The sequence below is a fragment of the Bicyclus anynana genome, chromosome 17 (assembly GCF_947172395.1).
Source record: "Bicyclus anynana chromosome 17, ilBicAnyn1.1, whole genome shotgun sequence".
NCBI classification, from domain to species: Eukaryota; Metazoa; Arthropoda; class Insecta; order Lepidoptera; family Nymphalidae; genus Bicyclus; species Bicyclus anynana.
The window spans coordinates 6,637,707-6,653,013 of NC_069099.1; the positions used below are offsets into that span (position 1 = coordinate 6,637,707).

At 35.8% G+C, this 15,307-nt stretch overlaps 1 protein-coding gene across 2 annotated transcripts in view; it reads right to left on the bottom strand.

Annotated features, from left to right (window-relative positions):
* The window catches only part of LOC112053629 (opioid-binding protein/cell adhesion molecule homolog), a 116,105-nt gene that overhangs the window by 8,925 nt on the left and 91,873 nt on the right, over positions 1 to 15,307 (bottom strand). The window contains exons 6-8 of one of the 2 annotated variants that reach the window (XM_052886581.1): positions 7,014 to 7,184; positions 3,860 to 3,988; positions 3,479 to 3,617 (exon numbers count right to left, since the gene is read on the bottom strand). In XM_052886581.1, the coding sequence (XP_052742541.1) occupies positions 3,479 to 3,617; positions 3,860 to 3,988; positions 7,014 to 7,184 (439 nt within the window). Of the gene's footprint in view, positions 1 to 3,478; positions 3,618 to 3,859; positions 3,998 to 7,013; positions 7,185 to 15,307 lie in introns of both variants that reach the window. The other variant, XM_052886580.1, reaches the window with a different exon arrangement.

The window sequence follows — 15,307 nt, forward strand, 5'->3', positions numbered from 1 at the left end:
TTTTTAAAATGTTATACATAAAATATATTAACCATAATTGTAATTGTTCTAAGCTTATTAATCAAATTTATTTTCATTAATTTAAGAACAAGTTGATTATAATAAATGACTAGTGATTTATACCCTTATTTTTAATTTGTTTGTTGGTAAACAGTACTTATCAAGAAAGGCTGTAGTATAGAAGTCAAATGACGGTTAATCATTAAAAATCTCATTTTGATTTTGTTATTAATGTTTTAACGGGAAACACTTCTTATTTATTGCAATACGCTGTTTATAAGTTGTTTACTTGCCTAGGTACTCAAAGCTATGTATAGCATGAATGATCAAAGGTAACCCGAACCTCTAGTTGTTTAATGTCAAAGGTTTTGATGTTGACATTTTTCAATTATCGTCCAAAAAAATGGACACATCTCCATTCTGTCAGCCTATAGTAGTGATATACTGACAGACTCACAGCGAGCACTTCATACGAAATCTGCTCTGACAGTGAAAAATATTTGTGAGGATGTTCCTATTTAATCATGCTTTATGGGTTCCGTAGATAAATGTAATATCTATTAAATCACATATAAATATTAATGAAACTCTCTCATTTCAAGTAGTCTAAGTTAATTATTGTTTATACTAATATATAAAGCTGAAGACTTTGTTTGTTTGATTGATTGAACGCTAGAATCTCAGGTCCGATTTGAAAACTTCTTTCAGTGTTGGATAGCCCATTTATCGAGGAAGGCTATAGGCTATATACTATCGCCGTACTCCTACGGGAACGAGAACCACGCTGGTGAAACCACGTCAGCTAGTTTATTTAAAAAAAAAGGATTTTTAAAATTACGAATGACGAAGTTATGAGGTAACAAACATAAAAAATAAAACATACGCGCAGAATTGAGAACTTCCTCCTTTTTTTTGGAATCGGTTAAATAACCGTTTGGTTCGTTTGTAGTGACTACTTACCTAACCTATTCAGAAGCATAATCTATAGAGAAGAGTTTGAAAGAAAGAGAAAAAATATAATTTGGGTACAATAATTCTTTACGTTTTTTTACATAATTTTAGTATAAGTTGTCGCGTAAATGTGCGATTGCCTCTAATTCCTTCTAATTCAAATTACTAAGCCACATATTATATTAACACTATACGCTTGGGTTTTCTCTGCGTGATCGAATTAGAAATGAGGAGATCCGCAGAAGAACCAAAGTCACTGATATGGCTACGCGATTCGCGAAGCTGAAGTGGCAATGGGCAGGCAACATAGTTGGAAGAGCCGATGGACGTTGGGGTCCCAAGGTGGAATGGCTACCCCGCACCGGAAAGCGCAGTGTTGGTCGACCTCCCACTAGGTGGACTGAGGAAATCAAGTGGGTTGCAGGGAGCCGCTGGATGCTTGCGGCTCGAGACCTTTTTGTTTGGAAGTCCATGCAAGAGGCCTATGTCCAGCAGTGGACGTCCATCGGCTGTTAATGGTGATGATGATGATACGAGTATTATAGTTACATCAATTACATACTTTGTAGTTTGTACCTACTGAAATCGGGAGAGTAATAAATGTGTTTTTACGGTCGGAATTATTTTATTAACCGCACTCTCATAACTCCTGTTCATTTTGTATTTCGATATTCAAAAAAGCTCGGATATATTATACAAATTGAAAAGACACATCTTTTCGAACTACCCACGCTGTGTAGTAAAATTGTACTCAATTAAGCGACTTTTTGAAACTCTCCAGTATTTATACACAAGGCTGTCAATAAAATAAATTGGTTTTTATATATTTACGAGTCAAAATACTGAATATTGTATATACAATGTGCAATATATTTACTCATAAATATTCTTTTTTTTTCCCATTTGGCATCGTTTCATCCAATAACAAAACGATGTCAATTTGAAGGTTTTTGCCGCGAGCTATCGGTGTATGGGGTAAAATCGATGGACAAAATGACCCATTCACTATAATACGTATACCGTATACAAGGGAAACTTGTATAAAGGAAATATTTCCTAATGAATCAGGTTTAAGTCATATTTGTAAGTCACTGCATCATCTTTTATAGACTATTATCCCAAACTTTATGAGATAGTTACTGCAAATGACTATATAGTTAATGAGAGAGAGAGAGAAAAAGGTTTATTGTTCACTAGCTGACGCCGCGTGGTTTCAACCGCGTGGTTCCCGTTCTAGTAAGAATATGGGGAATATGGGGATATATATAGCCTTTCTCGATAAATGGGCTCATCTAACACTGAAAGAATTTTTCAAGTCAGAACAGTAATTCCTGAGATTACCGCGCTCAATCAAACAAATAAACAAAGAAACGAGTTTGTTTCTTTGTTTGTTTCAGCTTTATAATATTAGTATAGGTTTAGAAGATGTCGCTGATTAAACTGTTAAGATTCCGTGTTTAAAACTCGAGTCAACCAATCAAAATAAAACCGAAATTGTCCAAGTACTCAGTAGTTACAGACACCACTGCAAACGCTGTCACAACCAGCAACTTCCTAAAAAAACGGTATTTGTCTGTCCAAATACACTGTTCGTGGTTTCACAATTTCAATGGAGGATTTGGAAGAAGGGAGCTTGTAAACCGGGTAAGAGATGTAACTACCCTTCCTGATAGTGATATATTTCTTCATTGTATGCACAGATTGAAGAATAATAGGCAGATAGAGGGCACGGAACTCGACAGGGATGCAGTCATTTCAAATACAAATTCAAAAACGAATAATTCTAGACTCAGTACGATACAAAGCGTCACATCGGTAATTTTCAATATTATTTAAGAAAAATGGCGTCTTATGTTTTTAAATTAAACATTTCATAAACTGTTTATAAAAATTAAAAAAAGATGATGAAGTATTTTTTATAGGTGATTATTAGTTTACATCAATTTACGTTATTATTGTTAGTGTTAAATCATGAAATACAAATTATGAAAAAAGTTTGTACGTGCGAATGTCAAGGAGACGTGTGACATTTGTTTTTTTTTTCATGGGTTTTACCGGCCTCATCGCGCTGCTTTTATAGACTCATTCTGTATCATTCTCTATTCTGTGACTGTATGAGACCTTTAGATATGTGACTTCTACGCCTCAGATTGACGAGAAGGGCAGGGTAAAGGTATTAATTGAGTGCTCCAAGTCTTTTTTTGCTTTGTTAATTGTTTTTTTTATTCTTTACAAGTTAGCTCTTTATTACAATCTCACCTGATGGTAAGTGATGATGCAATCTAAGATGGAAGCGGAATAACTTGTTAGGAGGAAGATGAAAATCCACACCTCTTTCGGTTTCTACACGACACGAACGCTCGCTTCTTCGCTGCGCTTGGCGGTTCTCAGCCTTCCACCAGCCAGACCTGGACCAATTTAGAGAGCCTCAATCGGCCCAGCTGGGGTTCGAACCCAGGACCTCTGTGTTGTAAATCCACCGCGCGTACCATTGTTGTATACGTTACTAATATAAAAACTTACTTACCCAGAGAGTATCATTTCTTCCCCACTCTTGAGCCAATAGTTGATGGCTGGGGGGTACGCTTCTACAAGGCACTCCATCTGTGTTTGAGACCCCGTGGGCACTCCGATCACCTTCGTCGCTATCATTATTGAGGGTCCAACTGTAACAAAAGATTCATCATCACTATCATTCTCAACCCATGTTCAGAGTCTCCTCTCAGAATGATAGGGGTTAGGCCAACAGTCCACCACGCTGGCCCAATGCGGATTGGCAGACTTCACACACTCCATGATAGACCAGTGGATATGACTTCTGTCTCCGATTCCGGAGGATGTGGGTTCGAATCCGGAAGTAATGGCAAAGATGAGATGAATTTTGAGCATGTGAGATGATAGCACTTACAGTTAACACTGAGCATTATCCTCTTACTGACGGACGGCGGCACGTCGTTGGATGCTATGCAAAGGTAAGCGCCCATCTGCCGACGCTCCACCTTCGTGAGGTTCAGTGATGGGCCCGTGTACATGTCAGCTGAAACAACTGTATTGATGAGCACATTTAAAAATGCCATATCTTTTGTAAATAACACACATCCACATCCGGTGTAAACCATCATCTTTGGAATTTATTATACGACTTCAAAAAAAGGAAGAGGTTCTCAATAAGAAGCATTTTTTATGTTTGTTACCTCATTACTTCGTCATTTATTAACCAATTTTGAAAATTCTTTATTTCTTTGAAAGAATATACTTCCAGATTTGTCCCGTTTCACTTTCATAAAAATCGGTTTAGTAATTTTGTGTTAAAATCAAAATAACTGAAATACGTCCTTGATGTCGGTTCCATTTTTATGGTAAAAACATTATTTAATATCTTTTCATTTTAATTACTTTATTTAATTTACTTTTTTTATGTCTTCTGTGTATTGTGTGTGTGTGTCAAATAAACAAATTTTCTTTCTTTCTTTGTCTTTCTAAATATGACCAATATTTTCGTTACTCTCTAATTTGTCAGAAAAGATTGTTTATGTACAGCGGGCAAATTCCAAAAAATATCTACTGAATCAAAACTGTTTCAAACCTTTGAGTTAGTGGATAAACAAACACAGCTGTTGACAACTGATTTCCTTTAAAATTATGTAATAATGAAAGTGATAGACTTATTCTCAAAATCGCTCAATAAAGTTAACAAAAATGTATTTAACAAATAGTCAAAAACAAACAACTAATCGGGTACACCGCAAATAACAAGTACAAAAAGAGGGAGAAAAATATTTTCCCTTCACAATAGACCCTTCAAACGAGCACCGGAGATGACAGAAAGAAATTAAAATGGCTACGTTTTATTTAAGAATAAAAAGTAACCAAAATCTGGGAGCGAGTGTACATAGTAATTTGTAAAAAACCCTCCCCTAATTTTTCCGTCTACAGTATGACACGAATATTCATATCGGATTGTGTCTTTCATAATGCAGACGAGATATTTTTAAGCTGTATTTTTAATCTGTCTCGGAAACGGGCTTTTTACATCACGTTTGTGATAGCACCGCTCCTCTTTTGTTAGGTGCTTTATATTTTTTTCTCATTACACCTATAGGATAGTATACTGGAAACTGTGGGTAATTTCGGCTAACTCTTTAAATCTCTTTTATACAGGTTTTTGATTAAAATGCTTAAATTTTGAAAGTGTTACAGAACTATTTGTAAGCTTTTACAAAGAGCTTACAAATGTAAAGCTGTCTGTCTATGCTCATGTGGGGAATTATACACAAATTCATCTCAATTATAATATGCTACAGAATATTATAATAATCAATGATGTTAGAAGAAAAAAGAGATAGGTTGGGTGAAAATCGGTTGAGTTTAAAAGTTGTGGGGGGTGAAAGTGGTGATGAATAAACGAACATCTGCAAATATACTGGAGTAAGGTCTCAAATAAAAGTGCACTGAAAAAGAATATTGATGACTTGATCGAGAATCAAGTCATCAATATTCTTTTTCAGTGCGCAATGCGTAATTAATAATTTCATGACATTCGGGGGTTTTTCAAAAATTTCTTCTAATATCAATGATTGATACTTTTCCTATTTAAATCTACGTTTGAAATGACAACTGTATGGCGGAAGGTTGCATTTTTCGGACATCTGCAAAGATGACCTCTCTACGAGTTTCCTAGGTTGATCCTAGAAGACAAGATAGTCGGAAAAAAGGGCACGAGGACAAAAGCGACGTAAATGGGTGGACGATATTAAGGAGTGGACCAAGAGTAATTACAGCCAGCTGAAAAATATCTCTAGTGATGAGAAAAGTTTTCTAACCAAACCTCAGTTTGAAGAAGGCGCCTGATGATGATGATGTTTGAAATGAAATGCCCTTATTACACCGTTAAAAAACCATTTAGTATAAAAATGATGATGATGGTGTTGATGCTTATATACAACATGGTGTAGAAATACCTCACAGTCAGTCTTTATTACGTATTCCAACGGAGGCGGAGTTCTAATATATACTGTGAGGCTAAGTAAAATTTATTACAAGTCACCACAAGCAATCTATTTTACTTAAGACACTTTGTTAAGTTATTACCAAATTTTCGTGACGTAACGCTTTAATATAATACCTTTCCTAAACCGAAGGTTGCCTGGAAGAAATCGCTACTTAGCGATAAGGCCGCCTTTTGTATGCTGATCTCTTCCTAATTTGTTTTTTATTTCACTTGTTTTTGTCTTTGTGGTGTGCAAATAAAGTATATTTATCTTATCTTATAATACACTTTATTTATACTATTAATAGTATAAACCCTTAAGAATGTTAAATAATAGGAGCCGCAACAACTAACAATTATTCACTCAAATTCAAAAATTCAAAATTAATTTATTTCAAGTAGGCTCAGTTTACAAGCACTTTTGATACGTCAGTTGACTATTTGTAAAGATTCTACCACCGGTTCGGAAGGCAGGTTCTGCTGAGAAGAAACCGGCAGGAAACTCAACAGTTGCTCTTTTTAAAAAAATTATACAATATTTACAATTGATGAGAACATTACAATTTCTTATAGTTTTACTTCCTGTGTGAAGGTGGAAGCTGATCCAACGGCCTCAAAGCATCTTTATCTTTATCATTAATCACTCATCAATGGTGTAGTAACCTCGACTAAGTAAATGTTTTTAACAGATTGCTTAAAGCTATACATTGGCAGGTCCATCACAGCCTTGGGACACACAATCTTGTTACAGAATCGTCACATCTGTGACTATGTGAGCGTAAAAACTAAACTATTTGCTGACACAACGCTCAAGAACTCCCATTTCGGGGCACATAAAACGGCTTACGAATCCTGCGACTACCTACCTATGTGTTGTAGATTTATATAGCCTTAATAGCTCAACAGTAAGAGCAGTCACACTCATCACCGAGGGGTAATTTCGATCCCCGCCCCGTTGATCTAATTATCGTACCCACTCTTAATACAGACACAGTCTTTCCCGACTAGTTTGAGGAGAATGGTCATATTTAAAAAAAAAATCTATGTGTCTAATATTTTTTTTTAAAGATACCTTTACGAAGTTCTCCGGCTTCATTCCTCAGAAGTATATTGGTACCGTCTTCTCTTCTCCACAGTATACGCGGTAGAGGTCTGCCTTCTGCTTTGCACGTGATGCTTACGTCAGAGCCTTCTCGTGCCACTATGTCACCGCTTGTTCCCTCGTCGACGATGTTTGGAGGCACTGTTAACAAGAGATAATAATCTAAAGGTGTTTTAGAATTTAAACTATCGTGAGTGTTATTCATATTAATTGATTATGAAACACGCCTAAAACTCACGTGATATTAGGTTGGAGTATACGGCATACGGGGCCCTTTGTCATGAGCTGGTTCTTGCATTGCGGCACGATCCAAATGGCGGCATTGAGTTTGGATCGTGCCGCGATGCAAGAACCAGCTCATGAGTTTTAGCCGTGTTTCGTAATCAATTAACAATCTAAAGGTGTGTACAAATATGCACCTGATCTTAATCACACAACTAAACGTAGCTATACAATTTATTTTTAAATTAAGAAAATTCTCATAACAGGATTTTGAGACGAATATCTTAGCAATCCATGGGTTCACCTTATCGATACGTAGATAGCACAGTACGATGTTTTTTTTTTCGCTTTTAGTGTATTTATTAGATCTGAAGAACAAATATATTTTTTTTGATTTGAAGCCAGTTGAATTTTTTGTAAAGATCCTCTCCTATTGTCCGGTTAATTATCATCATTTGATGATACGTGCATTGTAATTATTCTAGTGACCGTAATCACACTAAAAACGCACATAAAAATACGCAATCCAGTTAGTATAGCACACTTTGTTATTTTGATTCAAACACCAAACTATTGAACTTCTTAAAGTCCATAGGAAAGTAAAGTTAATCGGTTTGTTAATGACGGAGTTATGACGTAACAAACATAAAAAAATACGCGTCGAATTAAAAAGCTCCTCCTTTTCCTTTTCTGAATTCAGTTAATCATCATCATTATCATCATTGAATTGAACAGCCGTTGTCCACAGCTGGCAGCCTATGCCTCTTGCATGGATTTCCAAACAAAACGGTCTCGAGCCGCCAGCATCCAGCGGCTCCCTGCAACCCGCCCATCACCACTTCAGCTTCACGACTCGCTGAGCTATGACAGTGACTTTGGTTCTTCTGTGGATCTCATTTCTGATTCGATCACGCAAAAAAACTCTAAGCACAGTTCGCTCCATCGTCTGCTGAGGACGCTCCACACTTAGTAACCAGGTCTTGGATCCGTAAGTCATCATTGGCAACACACTGTTCGAAGACTTTAGTCTTCAGGCACAGAAGTCAGTAAATATAATTTGATCCGTTTTCAAATAGGTATAATTTTTAATGCTAAATGCTGGTTATTCAGTCCTAAATACACTAAAAGCTAAACACATTTTATCTCATTTTTAACGTTTAAAATACGATACTTTTGAGTAAACCCCTCTGTCAGCTGGTAGAGATTGCGAGTACTTTGTCGTTTGCGGCAGGCGTCTGTTCAGCAAAAAGCTTAGAATAACTACATTTCGCTGAATTAATTCAGCAAACCGTCGCCTCTTTAGAGTATAATCTGTTGGTGTAATATTCTCATTTATTTAAAACACAGTAGGTAGCTACTATTAGGAGAAAATGTAAAAATAAGCCGGTTGCTTTTGCATTTCGCATAAGGTTTCAGTATGTTTGGTAAATTTGAATTTTGGGCATAATCTTTTCGAAACTTAATTAAATGTATACAATTTCTACAGTCCTAAGTTGAAACTGTCTCATGCAGTGTCATCTATGTAAATTGTCGTACGAAATATGAATGGTGTGTATGACATTGATTTGCAATACTAACGAAGGAATATTTAGGCTTCTAACAGTGCCTCGCTAGCATACTGAGCTGAACTGAAGCCCATAAAGTGGAACCAAAAGAACTGGGTAAGCAGTATAGTGATCCTTCCATCTAAGGGATCGCATCTACTCTCAGACCAATTATCTTTGGACTTGTATAACACTCAAATTCGTCAAAAAAATTGTCTTTCGTTTTTTGAGGGGGGCGAGGTAAACTCACACATAGAAAATATTTAATACCATTAAATATATCCTGCGTTCGTACACTACACACAACTATAAATTTAAATCATAATACACACAGGTGTAATTTTAACACAATAAAACATAAATTGATCATATTTGAGAGAGGTAACGTCTAGCAAGGCAGGTCCTATGGTAGTTGGTCTGAGCATCTACCAATTCAAGGACCAAGCAAGCCTGCTTTCACACAGGAGCTCCAATGTTGCAGGGGAGCAACATGCCTGGACCACAGGAAAGCCGCTTGGACAATGAAACCTACTTTCTCTGTCAAGCTATGTCATAAAAATGTTAAAATGGTACACCATACCAACAACGGACAGCATAATGACATTGAAAACACCAATTTTTTATCTTACGCAATTTTAATAAATAACATGTAACGCTAGATGTCTAACGAACAATATCAAGCCTACCCCCTTAGCCAAGTAGCATGTTCTCTTTCTACGATCGCTAACGCTTCGAAAACTAGAAAGATGTATGACCGATTTTGATCACGTGACCTGTCGATAGCAAATGTCATTCCCATACATCCACTTGGCTAGCCACTTGGCTAGGGGGTCTGTTAATAAAACTACAGACTATAACTATTTCTATTTTAAACAATCCCATACAAGTTTACTACGAAATGAAACTCAACGATACACGACATAAACTCCAAACACCACGCCGCCATCAAACGAGCACATTAAAGATAGAGTTATAAAACACAAACCGTTGAAAAGAATTACAAATATAAAATCCCCAATACGTTTAACGATATTTGTTTGGAGTGCCACTTCGCGGTATTTGATGGTTTTCATTGAAATTGCTCGGAGTTAAAACAATGGTCGTTAAGGGAAACAGTGGTAATTTAAACATCATAGAATCATTATTCTCGGCCGCGGAAATAAATTCTGGCGGGATAATTTACGTTTTATTCGCTTTTTTGGTCGAAATGAACACATAAATCTATGGATAAGGATCTTTGCATAAATATGTGCCACCCTTGAAATTAAATAAAGACAACGGAAATTGCAACATTATATTTTGTATCTCAAATAGTAAATGGCCTCCGTACCATAGTGGTATGCACGGTGGATTTACAAGATAGAGGTCCTGGGTTCGATCCCCGGCTGGGACAACTGAGGTTTTCTTGATTGCTTCAGATCTAGCTGGTGCGTGGCTTCGGTTGTAGTTACCACCCTACTGGCAAAGACGTACCGTAAAGCAATTTAGCGTTCCTTTACGATGTCGTGTAGAAACCGAAAGGGGTGTGCCTTTTCATCCTACTCCTAACAAGTTAGCCCGCTTCCATCTTAGATTGCATCATCACATAAGATCAGGTGAGATTGAAGTCAAGGGATAACTTGTAAATAATAAAAAATAAAAATCATAATTTGATCTGAAGATTATTGATATTGTTAATATAGGTAATGATTGGATGTTTGTAACTAGATCATATAACGACTAATCATTAGTAAAATATGGTACAGAGATAAATACTTTTTACCTTGACAGCTTCTCCGGAACAAGATCTGAATTGATGAAACTTGGAATACGGGAATGTACTCATTTTTAGGGTTCCGAACGTACGTAGTACAAAAATGGAACCCTTATTATCTATTTTAGCGGACTACCGCGACTTCGTCTGCCTTTAGACCTCCTTAATCAGGCCCTGTCGCAAAATCTTTTTTTAGCGGACATCTACTAACTATAAACTACCTCTGTCAAAATTCATCTTTGTACGTTAAGTGGTTTTCTACCTGCTGATCAGTTTGAAGACGGTGCTCTTTCATGTTGTTCTTATAAAAACGGCTTAAATTAATACGTAACCAGCTTAGCACCGTCTTCGAACTGATCAGCAGGTAGAACATAATAAAATTATGATGTTATTTTTCACTTTTTAGTTTAGTGGGTACGTCTTTAGGTTCTGAAGTCGGTTGTATTTTTTTTTTATTAATATTTAAAGTTATATTTCTAAAGTGTAATTTTAAATATTTTTTTTCATTAATAATATTTGATTCAATAGATAAATACTGATTAACTGATTATTAAATAGTAGTTTCTAATAGTGAATAAGAATAAAAACTGTAGCTTAAAAAGATTCAAACAATAATCTCCTTTACATTGTTACAGAAAGTTAAGCAATTTGAATAATTTCAATCTAACTATATAGCTTTAGGACGCCTTGTCGATCCCCTGTCTGTAATCAGGTCGTATTTTGCAAATCATACAAGGGTCTAGCGGAAACCGCTTACCGGGAACCAGGTCAGCTGTGAAGTGAGTAGTGTATTCCGATAATAGGACCTAACAATCGATACGAGTGATACTACATTTAACGTCTGTGTGCCTGTCTGACTTTTGTAGTAATAGTTTACCTTGCTTATATATTATTGCTTGCTCAATATATTCAAGGTTACCAGCTAAAAATGACCGCTGTATGTGTGGCGAACTCCTTAGTTCGCCCACTCATAGGTCTGGCAATTTGCATTTTCCATTTCATATTTAGAATTCTCTCGTCTGCACATGCGTGAATAGATTATTTATTGTGATTCATTACCAGTTTACTATTACACTAATCCATTCCGATACACCTATTTGATATAAGTTTATTTTATATGTGTGGCGAACTCCTTAGTTCGCCCACTCATAGGTCTGGCAATTTACATTTTCCATTTCATATTTAGAATTATCTCGACCGCACATGCGTGAATAGATTGTTTATTGTGATTCATTACCAGTTTACTATTACACTAATCCATTCCGATACACCTATTTGATATAAGTTTATTTTATATGTGTGGCGAACTTCTTAGTTCGCCCACTCATAGATCTGGCAATTTACATTTTCCATATCATATTTAGAATTCTCTCGTCCGCACATGTGTGAATAGATTGCTTATTGTGATTCATAACCAGTTTACTATTCCACTGATCCATACACCTGTTTGGTATTAGTATATTTTATATCCTTACACTCTAATAATCAGTTCAGTGAATTAATAAATATACCAGTTTACCATATCGCCTTTACATTCAAGTATACCAAACCTATAAAATCTCTATGGCGATATATGTCCAATATTTCCTTGTTACATGCAGCACAATGCTGAGCTAGATACTTTTTCAAGGTTGTGCCAAATATGACATAGTGCTGTTCTGATGCTTAAACTAAGGTTTGAGTATTAGGTACTACAATAGTGTTAAGGGGTTAAGTGTGGCACAATTTTTTTAAATATTTCTTTTTTTGCTTTCTATTGTAGAGTGGTGTATTATAAGTCCTTATGCAAGAGTCAAAATCTATATAACCTTCTGTATTTTGGAATAAGATCATCATCATCATCATCATCATTTATCATCATTTAGCCAATGAACGTCCACTGGGACAAAAGTCTCTTGTAAGGTCTTACAAACACCACGTTCTTGAATCACATGCCTCCATCAGGGTCCCTATTACCCGCTTATGATTATCGGTCCTTATGAGGCTTATAGATGGCGACTAACTCCTGAAACCGTAGGTCAACACTTTCGTTCGAAGACTTTAATTTTCAGGCAATAAGAATTTAACAAACAAATAAGTTGAATACTGCACGTCTAATGCATGTTAATATTGCATGTTTTTTTCTTTCTCTTATGATTTATTGTTTTTATAACTTAAATTGTTTATTATAAACTAATACAGGAGACAGGGCTTCAATAATTAATTTGTGATATGAAGTTTTGATGAATAAAGATTTATTATTATTATTACTATAATACAAAGAATTGCCAACATGTCCCTGTAAGGTATACACAACATACACACAAAACACTGTTGAAGATTAACAAAGGTGTACAGCTAAGATATATGCAGCAGAAAATTACCGTTGACTTTGAATCTTTTGTGCACGAGCTATACGCCGTGCTAAAAGATTTATTGCTGAAGGACTTAATAGAACACGATTGCAATTCTTACTACACCGACACAATACAAAATGGATAGTGAAGCTGGAGTGAGTACCTTTACATGCTTACTTTTTAATAAAAAGGAGAAATACTACTTTGAACTTTCACGAAACTATGTCTCTGTTAAATATAATTTAAAATAAGGTTTTAATACCCCCCGTAGAAAAAAAAACCTAAAATGTTATGACTTTGATCTATTGATTTTGACTTTCCTCATCACATTAACAAATCATTCAAAAAGTGCTTGTAAATTAAGCCTACTTTATTTCAATTTGAACTTGAATTTTATTGAAGAAAAATAACAGGTAATATATTCCGATTGATTTAACAGTTCTTCATCGTTGACCATTAAAACAGGATTTTATTAACAAAAAATTGCTTTCAAAACTTTCAAAATAAATTTAAGAGCAGGTAATTACAACCAAACAACTCAAGTAAGTAATGTAAAAGTATGAAAACTTTTTCAAAGAAACGTTCCTTTGAAAAATGACACACATGCCATTAAATATTATGTAAACAAATAGCAGTTTGCGGAATTTTTCATCAAAACAATGGCCTCGGGAGGGACAACATTAATTAAAACATCATACAATCATTCTCGTCCACGGAAATAAATTCTAGCTGAATAATTTCCTTTTTATTCGCGTTTTAGTCGAAATGAACGCATAAATCCAAGGATAGGGATCTTTACATAAATATTTATGCCCATCTTAAAATTAAAGAAACGACAGTGGAATGGCCATTTTCGTCATTATTCTCGTTTTTTATTTGACGTTTATCTGTATAATTTGTTAATAATGTACCTTATCTTAAAAGTAAAATTTATTAAGATTTTATACAGATTATAATATATATCTTACGCCCAACGGTTCCATCTGTGCTTTCCCATTAACGTGGGGATACGGGGATTAAATATATGTATATGGGGTCTATGTTACTCTCTGATAATGTAGCTTCCCATTGATGAAAGAATTTAAATCGGTTTTGTGGTTTAACCGTGACATCTGTGACGGTGTAAAGCGCCATCTGTTGGTATGATGACCAAATCCGTACAAAACGCGCTCATAAAAGGTGCGAAGAATTGATTATATTATGGGTCGCTAGTGAATGGCCGTCTAAACCATAGATGACGACAGGAGCGTGTCTCTTTGTGTGAGATTGCGTTTCGTTTCAGGATCGGAGTGTGCAAATTGGCAATTTTCGGGTAAAACAAACGTCGTGGGGGTTCAAAAACATATATTAAGGCACTAGAATGGTGTTGGCAAGCTTATGATTTGTGAATACAAAAATAAAAGGGATAAAGATTTTCTATTGTTATAGTTAAGATTTGTATGAACGAACAAATTTTTTGATGTGTCGAACGAAAACGTGTGAGAAAAGTTCTCGCCGGGGACACGGTTTCGGGCATTTTCTGGAAACAGCCACCATGAGCTGAACAAAAATATCCGGGGGGGAAGGATTTAATGTAGCAGGTCTGCTGAGACCAAAAACCTTAACTAAAATATTATGTTCGGCTCATTGAAAATATAAGTTTTATTAAGTCTTGGGAAAATCACAGGAGTCTTCCTTCCCGTTGGCAATGAATTCGTATATTTAATATTTGGGTTGGTGGGCTAGAGAGAGCTGATATTATCAGTGGGAAATAAAAATAAAATAAGAAAGAAAGATATAAGAATGAGTTTCGAGAACCTTTGAGAATGTAAGAGGGTAATTTATGAGTTTTTACGAGTTTCGAAGAGGTTGTACGAATCCGTCGTGACGTCGCGGGATTCGTGGAAGGCTTTAAGACGATCGTCATTTGCCGGTTACAACATCCGGGAACATCGCAAGCTGAAGGAGACGGAGTAGCCGTACCAGGTCAAGGGAGTCCTGCAGGACATATAACCGGGTAAAGACCCAGACAAGGTCAGTTCTATCCTGTTTGCCAAGCTTGCGTTAATCTTCGGTGTTATGGACGAGAACATATCTATACAATGTTAATTTCGGGGGGGAATTTTGGATATTTGGACATTGGATCTGAACCGTGTTCGGATATAATTTAAAGTTTAGTGCTTAACGATTTATTTTGTATTTTGGTATTTTGTATTCTGTACGTGGTATTTTGTATTTAGTATTTTGTACGCGGTATTTTGGTATATTATGATACCTTGTGTAATTTTGTCCAACAGCAAATATTATGCTGTTTGAGGATTCTATAGAAGTACATGCTTAATTAAAGGTTTAGTTATGCTTTCTCTTACGGAGGTGGGAATGTGGGAAAATAAACAAACTTTCCGTTTGGTTGGTTGGTGACCGGTAGTG